The sequence below is a fragment of the Vitis riparia genome, chromosome 1 (genome assembly GCF_004353265.1).
Source record: "Vitis riparia cultivar Riparia Gloire de Montpellier isolate 1030 chromosome 1, EGFV_Vit.rip_1.0, whole genome shotgun sequence".
NCBI lineage: Eukaryota > Viridiplantae > Streptophyta > Magnoliopsida > Vitales > Vitaceae > Vitis > Vitis riparia.
This window is the reverse complement of record NC_048431.1, coordinates 9,371,815-9,389,299: the sequence shown is the minus strand read 5'-3', so window position 1 is coordinate 9,389,299 and position 17,485 is coordinate 9,371,815. Positions and strand designations below refer to the sequence as shown.

Here is a 17,485-nt window from a genome sequence, read left to right as displayed (position 1 = left end):
TGAGCTTATCTTAATTATGTTTCTAGTATGCATTGGGGCCTTATATGATGGTCAAGTGGGTTTCTTCATAAGTTTATATTTGAAGATTTATTATTATTATTATTATTTCTACTTTAAAGTTGTGTAAGGATGATAAATTTTGATATGATTTTTTCACACGATTCGAATCCAACATTTTTTTCATGGGTTTGGGTTGACTCTAATTATGTTCGGGTCAAATTTGTGTTAATCTATATAACTTGATTATTGAATAGGTTGTTTTTGGGTCAATATGCATGATATGAATTTGATCTGAATTGATCTATTTAATAATTATGTTGATTAATCAATCATATCTCTTTTATTTAAGAATTATTGTATGTCTAAAAGGCATGCCAATGTCGTCAACTGGTGGGGGTTGTTTGATCTACTTTTGGGTTTTGGTCATATAACACATGCATGATATGTTAATAACATATGATAACATTTAATGATAAAAGAATCATATACATGTTCATATGAAACTCACCCTAAACATAAAACTAAAAAAAATAAAAAATGATTAATCTTTTAGGATGATCGTTGGTGGAGTAATTTGGGCTTTAACTATGAAATGTCTACTAATAAAATTTTGTTTGCTTCCATTTAGTTTGAACAATAAAATTATTCACAATATTATTTTTGGTTATTTAGATAGTTTCTAACCTTTTATTTGAATGGTTTGACCCTAAAATAAATAGGCGCTTATTTGAATGAGGGCTACCTCTCTCTTCTTCTTCATTTTATTTATCTATTTTTACTTTTAAAATCTGAAATTTATTTTTAAAATAAATTTTATTTTACGCTAATTGTTATCATTGTATACCTTTGACTTGATTCAAGCATGAAGTTTTGAATCTTCTGTTAGTATTTTCTTATCACACTGTCTGAATGGCAATAACTTGTTAAGTATTTGAGGTATGCATTGAAACTACCTTTGAATATTAATTTGGAAATGTTGGATAAGATTTTTCGTACACTATTGGTTGGTCTAAGTTTATCTAGCCCATCAAAGTTTCCTAATTCCATGTATTGAGCTATTTTTATTTGGGTATTGTCCAAGTCCAAATATAAATATCATCTAAAAGCTTTGGATGGTGGTGAAAAGTGGTAGAGAAAAAATGAAGAGGAAAATAAGGTTTGTTTTTTGAGAGTACCCTTTTAGGGCTCAAGGGTGAAGATATATGTTCTTTTATCAATCTTTTTTGGAAAAGCTCCTACAGTATGATTTATTTCTCTATTCATTGTTATATATGTTTCCATTATTTTTCAAGGTGGAGATGGATTCCTACCTCAAACATCGATATATGTTTCCACTAATTTCCAATAAGTAGAAACTAGTGAGGATTTATTTATAGCCCCATTTTTATTGAAGTAGAAAAAATTTTCTCCATGGTTTTTTACCTCTTTTTGGAGGGTTTTTCTATATTATATTTGGTGGGACGTTCTAATATAATTATTGTTTTTTTTTTGTTAGGTTGTCATTATTATTGAGAGGTTATTATTATAGAGGAGTCTTTTAACCGGTGCAAGCAAATATTATATAATTCCCTTTAAATTCCTAACACTATTAATAAGTTGCATGACTTTAGTCAAACATGGTTTAATGTTCATCTCAATATTATTCTATTGATCATGCATATGAGGTTACCCGTACTTGGAAGTTGGCCCCTAGGGGAGTGTTTGTCATTTCATTTGTATAGTCTTAATTTGTTGGTTATTAAGAGCTCATTTAGAAATGACTACGATTAAAGTAGTTAATTAGTAATATTCTTATTAAAAATGATTTTAAGAAAAATCATTTGTTAGAGTTTATCTGACATTGTTTTTAAAAAATACTTTTAGCATTAAAAATATTTTTAAGGAAAAATAAGATATTTCATAAAATTTAGAAAATACTTTCAAAAAATTAAAAAGTGATTTATAAATTTTTTTAAAGAAGCACTTGATAAGTGATTATTCCAAAAATGCTTTTGTAAAAAATGTTTCCATTAAAAATGCTTTATAAAATCGAATTGACCAAAGACAGTCCGACTAGATACTTTTGATACTTTTGGCTTGCTCTCATGTCAAACCCAAATTGAACTGCTTTCGATCAAACCAGGCGATTTTGTGTACATTGGTGGGCTTTGACTGCACATTAATTTTGTCCAAAACGGACGACTCCACTAGCCTCAATGGTTTGTATGTGGGCTTGGTGCTTTGCTTCAAGCTTATGATATGTCATATGTAATTTAAGGAAATCAAGGTATGTATAAGTTGCGAATGTAGGATGGATAAGTGCAGAAATTAGGATTAATTTCATTCATTTTTTCTAAGGTTTTAGGTAAATATATTTAATTTTTAATAATTTTTTACATTGAAAATGTAATAGTCCATTTGGTAGTGATTTTAAAAATTGCTTCTAATATTTTTAATACTTTAAAATTTATATATTTAAGTATTAAAAAGACTAAAAATTCTTCTTAAAATAATTTTCAAACACACTTTATATAGTTTTAGCTAAATACACTTATTCTTTATAAACTAACCTATGGTTAAATAATATATTAAATTATAAAATTATAAATAATAAGATATGTAATTTTTTACATGCAAATAAATTTAAATATTACATTATCATATACCCTCTTAAATATTAAAAAAAAGGTGATTTGGGGCAAATTGTTTTAAAAAATAATTTTAAATAATAGTTTTTTTTATAACCGTGGATGTCCGGGCTAGCTTACGTGCACCTCGACTAATCCCACGAGGCCCTGAAGTTAATGATCGGATAAACCTCCAGTGGCCCTGAGGGGACTAGAACCAGTGGTTTTTGAGAACAATTTTTAAAAACCATTATTCAATTTTTGTAAAATAGAAGTCTGTTTGGAAATTTAAAATGTTTTTAACCTATTTTTAATATTTTTAAATATATTTTAAAAATAATTTTTATATCTAATATTTTATTTTTAATTATTTTACGTGTTTATATAATTATTTTTTTAAAAAATAACTATTTAAAAATAAGTGAAAACAACATAAAATAACTAAAAAATATTATTTGAAAATGTTATATTTTTTGTCCTTAGAAACAAAAAACAGAAAATAAATTTTGATTGTGAAATAAATTTTTTTTGTGTTTTTTATTCTAAAGAATTGAAAACTATTATAAAAAACAGTTCCTTGGGTGTTTTTTTATCTCGTGTTCTGAAAAAATTATTTTTGAAATGGTGATGAAGTGATTATCTAAATATCGCTGCTGCCTATATTGGGCAGGATAGGGTTTTCGTGGTTCGCCCAATATCTCGATTTGTAGTTTAGGCAAGTTATTGTACGCCTAATGATATAATTTTAGAAGAACAATTGATAATATTAATATCCAAAAGAAATGTTGCAGTCCACATAACATGGGAATCCTTATCTTCATCTTTGGAAGCAAAAGAAGTGTTGTAGTCCACCGAAAGTGGAATTTTTTTCATTTTTAATTCTTGTTTTCTCGGCGCTTGTTCAAGAGAAGAGGGTAGACTGCATTTGGCAGATTTTTGGCATCAGACTATTTAATCATTGTACAAAACTCCAGTAAAACCCACAAAATTTGAGCTCTATTTCCTTTAAGTTTCGTCATTCCAAGAAACCCCAAATGAGAATGGAAGACTCCATTTTGAAAACCATGGCATACTCTTTTGCCATATTATTGACCATGTATACTCTTTCGAGAGTTGTTTACAGCATCTGGTGGAGACCCAAAAGCCTGGAGAAGCAACTGAGGCGGCAAGGCATCAAAGGTACTCGTTACAAGCTTTTGTTTGGTGACGCTAAAGCTATGAAGCAGTCGTTCATGGAGGCACGCTCCAAACCCATGGCTTTGAACCATTCTATTGTTCCTCGTGTCCTTCCATTCTACCATGAAATGGCTCAAAAATATGGTAAGCCGATTATTATATTGTTACTGGTTTATTGCCTCTTCTTATGTGGATCTGATGACATAGAATTGGAAAAACAGGGAAAGTTTCAGTGAGTTGGAACTTTACAACGCCAAGGGTGCTGATAGTGGAGCCGGAGCTGATGAGGTTGATATTAACAAGCAAGAACGGTCACTTCCAGAGGCTGCCGGGAAACCCTCTTGGGTATCTTCTGACACGCGGACTCTCATACCTGCAAGGGGAGAAATGGGCCAAAAGGAGAAAGTTACTTACACCAGCTTTCCACTTCGAGAAATTGAAGGTGATCTAAACCATAACTTTCCGCTCTTAACAGCAAAAAAGATACTTTAAAAGTGATAAAAGGATATCGCTGAAAGAGTAGCTTAATAGAGTGGCAAACTTCCATAGTAAAAAGCGCTTTTTACTATAAGATATGTATTGAAATTTAAAAAACACTTTTAATACGATGAAATACAATAGAAATACTCTTAAACACAACCTTAATAAGGTTAAAAATGAACAGAAACACTATATACAATTCAGTAGTGACTCAATTTATTAGATAGTGTCTCAAATACCCAATTGATTTTTATATATATATATATATATTTTTTTTTTTTTGTTGTAAAAAATAATATATAGAGAAAACTTACTAGAAATATTTACGAGATAAAGATGAACTTGTGAAAACTATATGTGATGAATATAGATGAGAGGAAGAGTGAAAGATACTTGGTCGGGTAAGAAGGCTCATGGGCACATGGTTCATGGTATAAATACAAAAAATGTAGAAATATGGAATGTTGGATCATTTGTAATATTTTTTATGGTATAGTGGCATGTTCTCTTTCATTTATAGATGTAGGCATGGTTTATCGAACCATGCTAAAAACTCGTCTACTTTTTATGTCTGGATTATTTGATCTTTGTCTTTGTGTATTAATTTATATGAAACTTCTGCTCAAACAACACACTTTTCATGGCAAAGCCCAGAAGAGGACCTCGGGTTATGAAGTACTAATGGGTTGTAAAAAACAGGGGATGGTGCCTGCATTTTCAGTAAGTTGTCGCAAATTGATAGAACGATGGAAGAATTTAGTTGCTCCTCAAGGAACATACGAACTAGATATGATGCCTGAATTTCAGAACCTTACTGGGGATGTCATTTCTCAAGTAGCCTTTGGAAGCAACTATGAAGAAGGAAAGAAAGTGTTTGAACTTCAGAAGGAGCAAGCTGTGCTAGTCATGGAAGCTTTTCGAACCTTTTACATACCTGGTTTCAGGTGCAAATTTGAAAATCATTTGTATAACTTTGGAGTTTCTACTGTATTTTTTTTTTTAGCTTAATTAGTTCTTGTTCTGAACGAATTATTCCATCTTATTGTAGATTTGTGCCTATTGGGAAGAACAAGAAGAGATATTATATAGACAGCGAGATCAAAGCGATATTAAAAAAAATAATTCTCAAGAGGAAGCAGACCATGAAGCCTGGAGATCTGGGCAACGATGATCTACTAGGTTTGCTGCTTCAATATCAAGAACAAACTGATAGTGAGATGACAATTGAAGATGTGATAGAGGAATGCAAGTTGTTCTACTTTGCTGGCCAAGAGACCACTGCTAACTGGCTAACATGGACGATTCTCCTCTTATCTATGCATCCCAACTGGCAAGAGAAGGCAAGAGAAGAGGTTTTACAAATTTGTGGGAAGAAAATGCCTGATATCGAAGCCATAAACCGCCTCAAAATTGTTAGTACTTTTCCTCCACTTTACTTGAAATTGCATTCCAAGTAGTTTTCTTATATATAACTCATTTGTAGGTGTCGATGATACTACATGAAGTCCTAAGGCTATATCCACCTGTGGTTCAGCAGTTCAGGCATACTCGTGAAAGAATCAATATAGCAGGTATGTGTATCCCAGCTGGGGTCAACCTTGTGTTGCCAACTTTGCTTCTTCATCACAGTCCTGAGTATTGGGGAGATGATGTTGAAGAATTTAAACCAGAGAGATTCTCTGAAGGAGTTTCAAAGGCATCAAAGGGTGATCAGATTGCATTCCATCCATTTGGGTGGGGGCACAGGATTTGCTTGGGCCAAGGTTTGGCAATGATAGAAGCAAAGATGGCTCTAGCTATGATTCTGCAACACTTTTGGTTTGAGCTTTCACCCACTTACACTCATGCTCCTCATACTGTTATTACTCTTCAACCTCAACATGGAGCTCCAATTATACTACACGAAATCTAACAACTATTTCTTTTGGCTTTCATGGCTATACCTTTTTATCTTCATACTCACACATGAAGGGTAGTAAGCCAATAGAAACTCGTGTCTACAAAACCCAAGTTCAAAACAAGCTACCTACTTGCATGTCCATCTCTTCTTCTACGTTGTATGTAGATCTGGTCTCTCATTTCCCCAAAGACATACATTTAAGTACAACAATTTTGAAGAAAGAAAATGGAGATTGTTACATTTCATTCAACTACAGGAATTCACTCAACCATACCAAATTTAAAGGCTTTCACTGGTAATCAAAATGACGGTTCTCCTTTTGAGGCAACTCTTTCTGCCTATCTTGGCTACACTCTCCATCTCCACTACTCCTGTTTATTTAAAACCAACACTCCATTGTTAAACTTCTATAAAAGTTTATTCTTGGTTCATCGAGGTGGTTGGGGAGGGTTGTTCCAAGCTTTTATATCCAATGTAAAACCTTATCCTACTCTTTTGTATTCCAATAAATTCAAGATGCAATATGTGAAGCTTTGGACGGTCGGAAGTGAGTGTAATTATGTTCCATTAATTTTATTTTACTTATCATTGTATACCTTTGACTTGATTTGCCATGTATCAATAGTTACCAAAGCTATTTAAAAGTTATTATAAATAAAAATTATTTTAATTAGTAATATTCTTGTTAAAAATGATTTAAAAAAAATCATTTGTTATTTACAATATTTTTAAAAAGCTTTTTTAATATAAAAATTATTTTTTAAGGTTGAAAAAATTTTGAAAAAATTTTAAAAATAATTTATAAGACTTTTTAGAAAAACGTTTGATGTGTGGTTATCTTAAAATTAATTGTGGAGAAAATATTTTTATTAAAAACCCTTTAAATAAAAACCAATAGGATAAAATTGTTGACCGGACCCTTTTCCGGTGTGGTTGTCACTTTTAGCCCGCTCCCATGTCAAACCGGATCCCACTCTCATATCAAACCGGAATTGAACCGCTCCGGATCAAACCGTAATTTTACCCACAATGTGCATCTCCAGCATCAGCCAGGATTGCATCTGCATGTGAACAGAAGGAACAAAGGCCACTGGGCTATCTATAAACTTTGTAAAAATTAATGCACATAAATATATACTATAATTTTGGTATTTTTTTTGAGTTTCATTAATTTAAACTCTTAATTAAACATAAACATTAAGTGCACATTTATTTTTTAAGATAAGTTATGAAAAGAATATAAATTAAATAATATAATAATTTTTAAAATAATAAAATAATAAAATATATAATTTTTCACATGTAAAATTCTTTTCATCCTAACTATATCTTCACATTTAAATATTATAAATATTTTATTAAATAAAATTCAAAATATTAATTCATTTATATTTATCCTTATAATAATTTAATTTGATATTAATATTATTAAAATTTTGAATTATATATATATACTTAATTTTTTATAATTACTTTTAGTTTATATAATATATAAATTATATATTTATGATGTCTTATGTTTGACCATGATTTAATCATCGTTCCAATTAGTAAACCGTGAATAGACAAGTTAGCAATTTATCGGTTTGATTATGAAAACACTGAAAAAAAAACATTATCCGATAAGATAAAAAAAAGTTATTAGGTTTTTGAAGTGGTGATCGAGTGATTATCCAAATGTCAGTGCTGCCTCCACATCTTGATTTGTAGTTAATGGAATGTAATGATATAATTTTAGAAAAACATATATACAATAAGAAATGTTGCAGTCCACATCAAGTGGGAATCCTTTTCATCATCATGGGAAACAAAAGAAAGTGGAATTTTTTTCATTATTACTTCTTGTTTTTTCAACTGTTGTTCAAGAGAAGGGTAGACTGCATTTTAGAAAAACATACGATAAGAAATGTTACAGTCCACATCAAGTGGGAATCCTTTTCATCATCATGGGAAGCAAAAGAAAGTGGAATCTTTTTCATTATTACTTCTTGTTTTTTCAACACTTGTTCAAGAGAAGGTTAGACTGCATTTGGCATATTTTGGGCATCAAACTAATTTAATCATTGTACAAAACCCCATTAAAACCCACAAAATTTTAGCTTCATCATTCCAAGAAAACCCAAATGAGAATGGAAGGCTCCATTTTGAAAACCATGGCATACTCTTTTGCCATATTGACTGTCTATACTCTTTTGAGAGTTGTTTACAGCATCTGGTGGAGACCCAAAAGCCTGGAGAAGCAGCTGAGGCGGCAAGGCATCAGAGGTGCTCATTACAAGCTTCTGTTTGGAGACGCGAAAGCTCTGACGCAGTCATTCATGGAGGCACGCTCGAAACCCATGGCTTTGAACCATTCTATTGTTCCTCGTGTCATTCCATTCTACCATGAAATGGCTCAAAAATATGGTAAGCCGATTATCATATTGTTACTGGTTTATTGCCTCTTCTTATGTGGATCTGATGACATAGCATTGGAAAAACAGGGAAAGTTTCAGTGAGTTGGAACTTTACAACGCCAAGGGTGCTGATAGTGGAGCCGGAGCTGATGAGGATGATATTAACATACAAGAATGGTCACTTGCACAGGCTGCCGGGAAACCCTATTGGTTATCATATGTCACGCGGACTATCATACTTGGAAGGTGAGAAATGGGCCAAAAGGAGAAAGTTACTCGCACCAGCTTTCCACCTTGAGAAGTTGAAGGTGATTAATCTAACCCACCAACTTCCCGCTCTTAACAGCGAGAAAATTCTTTACAGTGATAGAGGCTATCGTTCAAAGAGTAACTAAAGAGTGGCACACTTCCATCGTTAAGAAGCGCTTTTAGAGAAAGATATGCATCGGGTTTGTCAAAATTTACAAAACACCTAAAAAATACTTTAACTAAATACTAGCTCCCAAATATTCTTAATAAAGTTGAACAAAAGTACCATTCGCAACATAATAGAGTGATTCATACCCCATGATTTATATTTCTTTTTGTTGTAATAATTAATATATGAAGAAAAACTATTAGAAATATTTATGAGTATTATAGGTCATGAAAGAAAAAATTTATAAACTTATGAAAATTATATGTGATGGCTAGAGATGGGAGGAGTGAAAGATACTACGAGGGTTCATGGGCTCGTAATTCAAAGTATAAATACAAAGAGTTGATAAACATGAGATATTCAATTATTGACTTGTAATATTTTTTATGGTATGGTAGAATGTAATCTTTCATTCATGGATTTAGGTATGGTTTGTCGGTGTTAAAATCTTGTCTACTTTTTGTAAGGATTATTTGATCTTTGTGCTTGTGCATCAGCATATTTATATTGAAACTTCACAACATAATTTTCATGGCAAAGCCCAAAGAGGGCCTTAGGTTATGAAGTACTAATGGGTAGTGAAAAACAGGGTATGATGTCAGCATTTTCAACAAGTTGTCAGAATTTGATAGAACGGTGGAAGAACTTGGTTGGTCCTCAAGGAACATATGAACTAGATGTAATGCCTGAATTTCAGAACCTTACTGGGGATGTTATTTCTCGAACAGCCTTTGGAAGCAGCTATGAAGAAGGAAAGAAAGTGTTTGAACTTCAGAAGGAGCAAATTGTGCTAGTCATGGAAGATTTTCAAAACTTTTACATACCTGGTTTCAGGTGCAAAGCATTATAAACTTTAGAGTGTCTACTGTAATTTCTTAGCTTAAATATTTCTTGTTCTGAACGAATTATTCCATCCTATTGTAGATTTGTGCCCACTAGGAAGAACAAGAGGAGATATTATATAGACAGTGAGATCAAAGCGATGATAAAAAAAAATAATTCTCAAGAAGAAGCAGACCCTGAAGAATGGAGATCCAGGCAATGATGATCTACTAGGTTTACTGCTGCAATGTCAGGAACAAACCGATAGTGAGATGACAATTGAAGATGTGGTAGAGGAATGCAAGTTGTTCTACTTTGTTGGCCAAGAGACCACTGCTAACTGGCTAACATGGACAATTCTCCTCTTATCTATGCATCCCAACTGGCAAGAGAAGGCAAGAGCAGAGGTTTTACAGATATGTGGGAAGAAAATGCCTGATATTGAAGCCATAAGCAACCTCAAAATTGTTAGTACTTTTCTTCCACTTTACTTGAAATTGCATTACAAGTAGTTTTCTTACGTATAACTCATTTGCAGGTGTCCATGATACTACATGAAGTCCTAAGGCTGTATCCTCCTGTGATTATGCAGTTCAGGCATACTCGTGAAAGAATCAATATAGCAGGTATGTGTATCCCAGCTGGGGTCGACCTTGTGTTGCCAACTGTGCTTCTTCATCACAGTCCTGAGTACTGGGGAGATGATGTTGAGGAATTTAAACCAGAGAGATTCTCTGAAGGAGTTTCAAAGGCATCAAAGGGTGATCAGAATGCATTCTATCCATTTGGATGGGGGCACAGGATCTGCTTGGGTCAAGGTTTGGCAATGATAGAAGCAAAGATGGCTCTAGCTATGATTCTGCAACACTTTTGGTTTGAGCTTTCACCCACTTATACTCATGCTCCTCATCGTATTATTATTCTTCAACCTCAATATGGAGCTCCAATTATACTGCACCAAATCTAAGTTACTACTTCCATGTCAATCTCTTCTTCTCCAAAGACAAGTTCTATACCCTATGTTATCTAATTTAAGGACATGAGACTTCAGAAATTTTAGCATCTTTTTGATGAGTTCCTCTTAAGAAAAGCTCAATGGTATCATAAAGAACTTCACAAATTAAGTACAACAATTTTGAAGAAAGAAAACAGAGATTGTTACATTTCATCCATTTAAAGGAATCAAAGACCTTCACTAGTAATCAAATGACTCATCTCCTTTTGGCGCAACTCTTTCCACTTATCTTGGCTACACTCTCCATCTCCATTACCTTTGTTTATTTGAAACCAACGCTCCATTACTGTTGAACTTCTATGAAGGTTTATTCTTGGTTAACAGAGGCAGTTGGGGAGGGGGTTGTTCAATGCTTTTATATCTATTAAAAACTTATCCTACTCTCTTGTATTTCAATTAATTCAAAGATGCAATGTGTGAAGCTTTGGACGGTCAGGGGTAATTATTTGGTTGCGGAGAAAGTTTTCTTAGATTCTATAGGGCTTGTTCTTTTTCTAGATTTCATCATTTTTTACTTTAGATTTTAGGAAAATTCTAGGTACCTCTTCGGTACCTACCCAAAAAGCTTTTCAAGCCATTGCATGTCCAAGATTACATCTTGGCCATCCATTTTAAATTTGAAATAAAAATTCCACTTAACCAGTTAAGGGAAGAACCGGTTGTGGCATTCTTTCTTCCTCCATTCTCAATAATTTTGAGTTTAAATAAAATAAATATTAGATAAAAATAGAATTGGAAAAAATAAAAAATAAAATGATATAAAATTTGAAAACATATTTATTAACAAAAAAAAAAATCATCATATATCATAATTACATTATTTTATTTTTAACAAATTATTAAACATTTAAATTCAACATAAAAATGAATATGGTAATATTTTAATATGAAATAAGTATTTTCATAAAAATTCAACATTTTGGTAATCATATGTAAAGTTTAAGTAATTAGATCGTCCTAATTTTTTTCCGTACTCTCCAAATTTTACATTTTTTGAATTTAAGGTTTTTAAAGTTAAATTACAATAAAATAAATTACTAATACTCTTTTAAGTTACTAATGATAGTATTTTCGAAAATAAATTTGTAATTTCAAAAATTTTAAAACTAAAAATCAATATGAAAAATGTGATAAAAGTACCAAACATGTATTTATCACATTTTTCATACCGTTCTCATATTTTTCGTACCCTAAATTATTTATATTTTTAAAATTTTAGATTTACTTTTTAACTTGAAATAACAAAACATAGTTTAATAATATTATTTTGAGTTATTATTGATAGAATTGTTAAAAAAAAATTAAGCATTAAAAAAATTTTAAATTGGAAATAATGTAAATTATCCTAAAAAATTAAAAAATTAAAACACTAAAAAATTAGAGAGGATATGAAAAATGTGAGAAAAGGTATGAAGATTATGAGAAATCCTCACATTCTTCATACCTTACCTCACATTCTCCGTACCCTAAAATTTAACAATTTTTCGATTTTTTTTCCACTTAAAAATATAAATAATATTGTTTATTGATATTAATCAAGCTTAGAAATGATGAATATTACTTTTAAGAAAATTAAAAAATTAAAACACTAAGTAATTGTAGAAGGTACGAATAATGTGAGGAATCCTCACATTCTTAGCACCCTTCGTCACATTCTCTTTACCCTCGAAAATTTTACAAATTTTCAAACTTTTCAATTTTTTTTTCCACATGGAAATACAATAATATTATTTATTGATACTAATTAAACTTATAAATGATGGAAATTACTATTAAAAGAAATTAAAAAAATTACTCTTAAAAAAATTATGGAAGTTCGTACCCTCTCTTAGAAAGTTCGTATCCACTCTTAAAAAGTTTGTACCCTCTCTTAGAAAGTTCGTACCATCTCTTAAAAAGTTCGTACACTCTCTTAGAAAGTTCATACTCGGTCTTAGAAAGTTCGTACCCGGTCTTAGAAAGTTCGTACCCGATCTTAGAAAGTTCGTACCCACTCTTAGGAAATTCGTACCATGTCTTAGAAAGTTCGTACTCTGTCTTAGAAAGTTCGTACACACTCTTAGGAAGTTCGTACCCTGTCTTAGAAAGTTTGTACACTCTCTTAGAAAGTTTATACCCACTCTTAGAAAGTTCGTACCCTCTCTTACAAAATATTGATGACAATTTCATAACAAATTACTAAATGCTCTCAATTTAATTAAAAATAACTTAGAAAAAATTAGAAAGTTCGTACCCTGTCTTAGAAAGCTCGTACCCTCTCTTAGAAATTTCGTACATGGTCTTAGAAAGTTCATACACTCTCTTAGAAAGTTCGTACTCTCTCTTAGAAAGTTCGTACCCGGTCCTAGAAAGTTCGTACTCTCTCTTAGAAAGTTCGTACTCACTCTTAGAAAGTTCGTACACTCTCTTAGAAATTTCGTACCATCTCTTAAAAAGTTCGTACCCTTTCTTAGAAAGTTCGTACTCTCTCTTAGAAAGTTCGTACCCGGTCTTAGAAAGTTCGTACTATCTCTTAGAAAGTTCGTACCCTCTCTTAGAAAGTTCGTACACTCTCTTAGAAAGTTCGTACCCTCTCTTAGAAAGTTCGTACCCGGTCTTAGAAAGTTCGTACTCTGTCTTAGAAAGTTCGTACCTACTCTTAGGAAGTTCGTATCATCTCTTAGAAAGTTCGTATCATCTCTTAGAAAGTTCGTACACACTCTTAGAAAGTTCGTACCCTCTCTTACAAAATATTGATGACAATTTCATAACAAATTACTAAATGCTCTCAATTTAATTAAAAATAACTCAGAAAAAAAATTTAAAAATCTAGATATTATAAATCATTACAAATTTAAATGTCATTTAACATGACATTTCTACCTACAATAGTTATATGTAAATGGAAAAAAAAAAATCAAATGTTACCTTTTAGCATTTGTAATCACTTGACATCTTTCAAGACATATAAAGCTTCATCTTCAAATTTAATCTATGAACAAAAAAAAAAAAAAACAATTATATAATAATATTAATAACAATTTGATAACAAAATTTTATAATAAACTCATAAAAAATTCTAAAATCGTTATTTAACATCACATTTCTTCCTACAACAATTATATTTGGATAAAAAAATATCAAATATTACCTTTGACACTTGTAATCACTTGAAATCCTTCATCTTCTTCATATAATACAAATTTTAAATTTTCTCTCTCAAAAAGTTTTGAACTTGATCTTGAAATTTGATTCATCAAAATACATCTTACATATTTTGTAATTTGGTAGTTGAAATTATTTAATTTTCATATTAAATTACTATCCTTTTTTTTTATATATGAATAATGAGAGTATAAGAGTAGTAGGTAAGATTTTCTTTTTTTAGATAGAGTTAGGTAATACATTAAATAATAAATTATATTTGATATTTAAAATAAATTATAAAAAAGTTGTAATATTTAGATATATATAAAATGCATGTGATTATTTCTCACCAACAAGTCATCTTTACCTGTTTGATAAGTTTTTATAAATTTTTTAATGATATGTACTTTACACATGTCATATTTTTATTGGGGTCAAATGTGGGTAGATACCCCCAAAATAAAGAGTGGGTACCATAGAACAACCCTAGATTTTATCTTCAATTTATTTTCTATTTTCTATTTTTCAGTCTTCTAGTTTTGAGATTTTCCCATAATTATTGGGTTTAGAGAATTGTTCAATTTCAAGGGTTTTTCTTTTTCCCTTTTCTTTGATGTGCTCACGGGTCTTCAATGTCTATTTTTCTTTGTACTAGGATTTGGTTTTATTGATGCTATTATAATATCATATATCTTGTCAAAATCCAAATTTTGGACGACCTAGAACTTGATCCATGACCTCAAGGCAAAGGCTGGACCCTAAGAGTTACTCCTAATCCAAGTTGACAATTTGAAGACTGTAATTTTTTTTTCCTTAAAATAAAATCATATTTTAATTTATTTAAATAAAATTCTCTAAAAAAGAAAAATTCTTTTTACTAACTCATAAATGTCATTAAGGTCCAATTTGAGATAATCAAGTCTTTATCCCAAGTTTAAAACAAAAGTTCTCGTCGTTCGTTCTAAACCAACCAAAATGGTCAAATCATATATACTTAAATTTACCAAACTAATACATGTCCAAAGGTTTAACATTTTAGAACAATACCCATATCTAAGAAGTTTTAAGAATAAATGGGTGAACATTTTCATCTTAATCAATAGGATGTCTTACACCTTAAAGGGTTAGTGTAATCATTAAAGGTTAAGTACATTAAAATAAACGTTCAAACATTAATCCAAACATTTTTTTACATGAATATATATATATATATATATATATAAATATAATACACACACATCTTGATTATTAAATAAAAATGCAAATAGAGATATAACATATAATCATATAATGTATTGTTAGTTTCCGGACTTTCACTAAAAGATATACATCTGTATTTAAATAGATCTAATGGTCTCAATATTCAACACCAATAATTTTTTTCTTCAATTCTCATAAGCTACATCAGCAACAAATGACCATTTCATTATTTCTCTCAACCACCAATTCATAAATCATAAAAAAAAAAAAAAAAAAATTTAAACGATAATCATATGCCAAATCACATACAAAAAACATAAGTATAAATAGATCTATCTCATAACAACAAGATCTATAATTTTTTCTTTCAAAATAAATTAAATAAAAATTTTATGGATAAGTCATCCTACCAAATACTAGGAATCCAATTGTTAACTTTGAAATGAGACTCCACAGTGATGCTTCCATAGGAAATAAAATATCCTCCTAAGGTTTCACATGAAATAAAACACATTTGGTTTGTCAAACATCATGGGACCCCAGATATGTGGCCCTTTTTTTTTTTTTCCCTTCTCTTTGTACCAATGCCACATACTTTTCTTCCCTTCCTCTCTTTGTACCAATGCCACAAACTTTTCCTCCCTTCCACAGTATTGCCATCTCCATCTTTCCCCTAATTTTTTTTTCTTCTCTTTTTTTTTTTTTTCTTACATTATTATTATTATTATTATTATTATTATTATTATTACAACTTCACCGTTTTTATAGTGACCCATGTCTTTTATATTAGGTCCAAGATATTTGACCTTTCCAAGGCATGACTCCTTATCATGCATATAGAGGTCTGATGACATAATTTCCAAGGCATGACTCCCTAAGAAGTTAGATATAGAGGTTTGATAACACAATCCTATATGGAATTATATAGTAGCTTTGTTGGCATATCCGAAAAAATCATTCCAAGCCATGGATCCCAAAGGTGTATTAGTCTATAATCCTAGAGATCCCAGATTTAAGACAATGAAAGCATTTAAAAATAGGAGATTATATTTGGCGCTAAAGAAAACTTGACCTTTGATATGAATGTTTCTATATAAAATCCAATTGGTAAAAAGGATATCGAAATCCACAAATCTTCCACTCAATGACTTTGTTTTTTATTCTTGGCACATATGTAAAGTGACCATATACTTAGGTCATGTTTGGTACATGAGAATGAGGAGTGAGAATGAATATCTCATTTCTTTTCTCATTCATTCTCATGTTTGGATGATTCAAATGACAATAGGAAAGAAATCAAGAATGATTTCAAAGGAAATAAAATCTCACTTATAAGTGGGATTTCAAATCATCTCTAATAGGAAAAATTTTAATTCCCTACTAGAAGTTATTTTTAAAAGCACTTTTCAAAAATTAAAAAACCAAAAATATTAAAAATAATTTTTTATTTTGATTTTGGAATCACCAAATTCATTTTTATTTAAGGAGAAATAGGAATGGAAAAAAAATATTCATTCCCATTTCTAATTCCCATGTACCAAACATGGCCTTAGAGGGGGAAAAAATGGAGGTTAGGGCTCTCTTTTTGGAAGAATGGAGTGAATGAGTTCATCAATCCTAAATCTTAAGGGGGTTTATATAGGAACTTTTATGGGCTTAAGTGACTTTGACCCAATTTAAGCTTGAGTCACTTAATCTATTCAACTAGGTCTTAATTGATTAATAAACTTTATGGGATTCCAATTAATTAATTAACCTAATACAAAAAACCCAAAATAATTAATCATTAATTCATGTGAAACCTTGTGCTTTGACCAAATGTCCCTTATGCATACATATGATTAAATATCCAACTTCCCTCAAACCTTTATGCCAACAAAGATTACGAATTTGAGTAAGAACCACTAAGACCCATAAGAAAATACTAGCTTCCCTATGATCTAGTTTTTAAGTTGACTTAACACTCCACTAAAGAGAGACAATTGCACTCCAATACCCTATAAAATTACATCTAGATGAAAATTGATGAAATCCAATTTAATCACTTTCTCTGGTTCGTGACTTAATATTCACTACATGTATACCCCCCATGAATTGGTATTTGTAATCTAACGAGATGGAAGTTATTGATCTTTTAAGATTACCTTTACCATCCACGAGTCTTAGATCATTTTATTTTATAATCAATTAACATATTTTAGTTTATAAAGGGCATATGTCAAATCTCACTTAAGGAATTACTACTACATCACATATTTCATAATCACAAGTCCTTACGATCACCCAATGAAACACACTATCTCATTCTTATGAGATATTATGATGTCTTAATTGAAAATACTTGTT

At 30.8% G+C, this 17,485-nt stretch overlaps 1 protein-coding gene and 1 pseudogene across 1 annotated transcript; both read left to right on the top strand.

Annotated features, from left to right (window-relative positions):
• Positions 1 to 3,390: 3,390 nt before the first annotated feature.
• Positions 3,391 to 6,757, top strand: LOC117925197 (cytochrome P450 CYP72A219-like). The gene is made up of 5 exons (XM_034844133.1): positions 3,391 to 3,926; positions 4,004 to 4,224; positions 4,962 to 5,206; positions 5,311 to 5,674; positions 5,746 to 6,757. The coding sequence occupies exons 1-5, from the start codon at positions 3,641 to 3,643 to the stop codon at positions 6,172 to 6,174; spliced, it is 1,545 nt and encodes a 514-aa protein (XP_034700024.1). The 5' UTR covers positions 3,391 to 3,640; the 3' UTR covers positions 6,175 to 6,757.
• Positions 6,758 to 8,206: 1,449 nt separating this feature from the next.
• LOC117925206 lies at positions 8,207 to 10,931 on the top strand (annotated as a pseudogene).
• Positions 10,932 to 17,485: the final 6,554 nt, after the last annotated feature.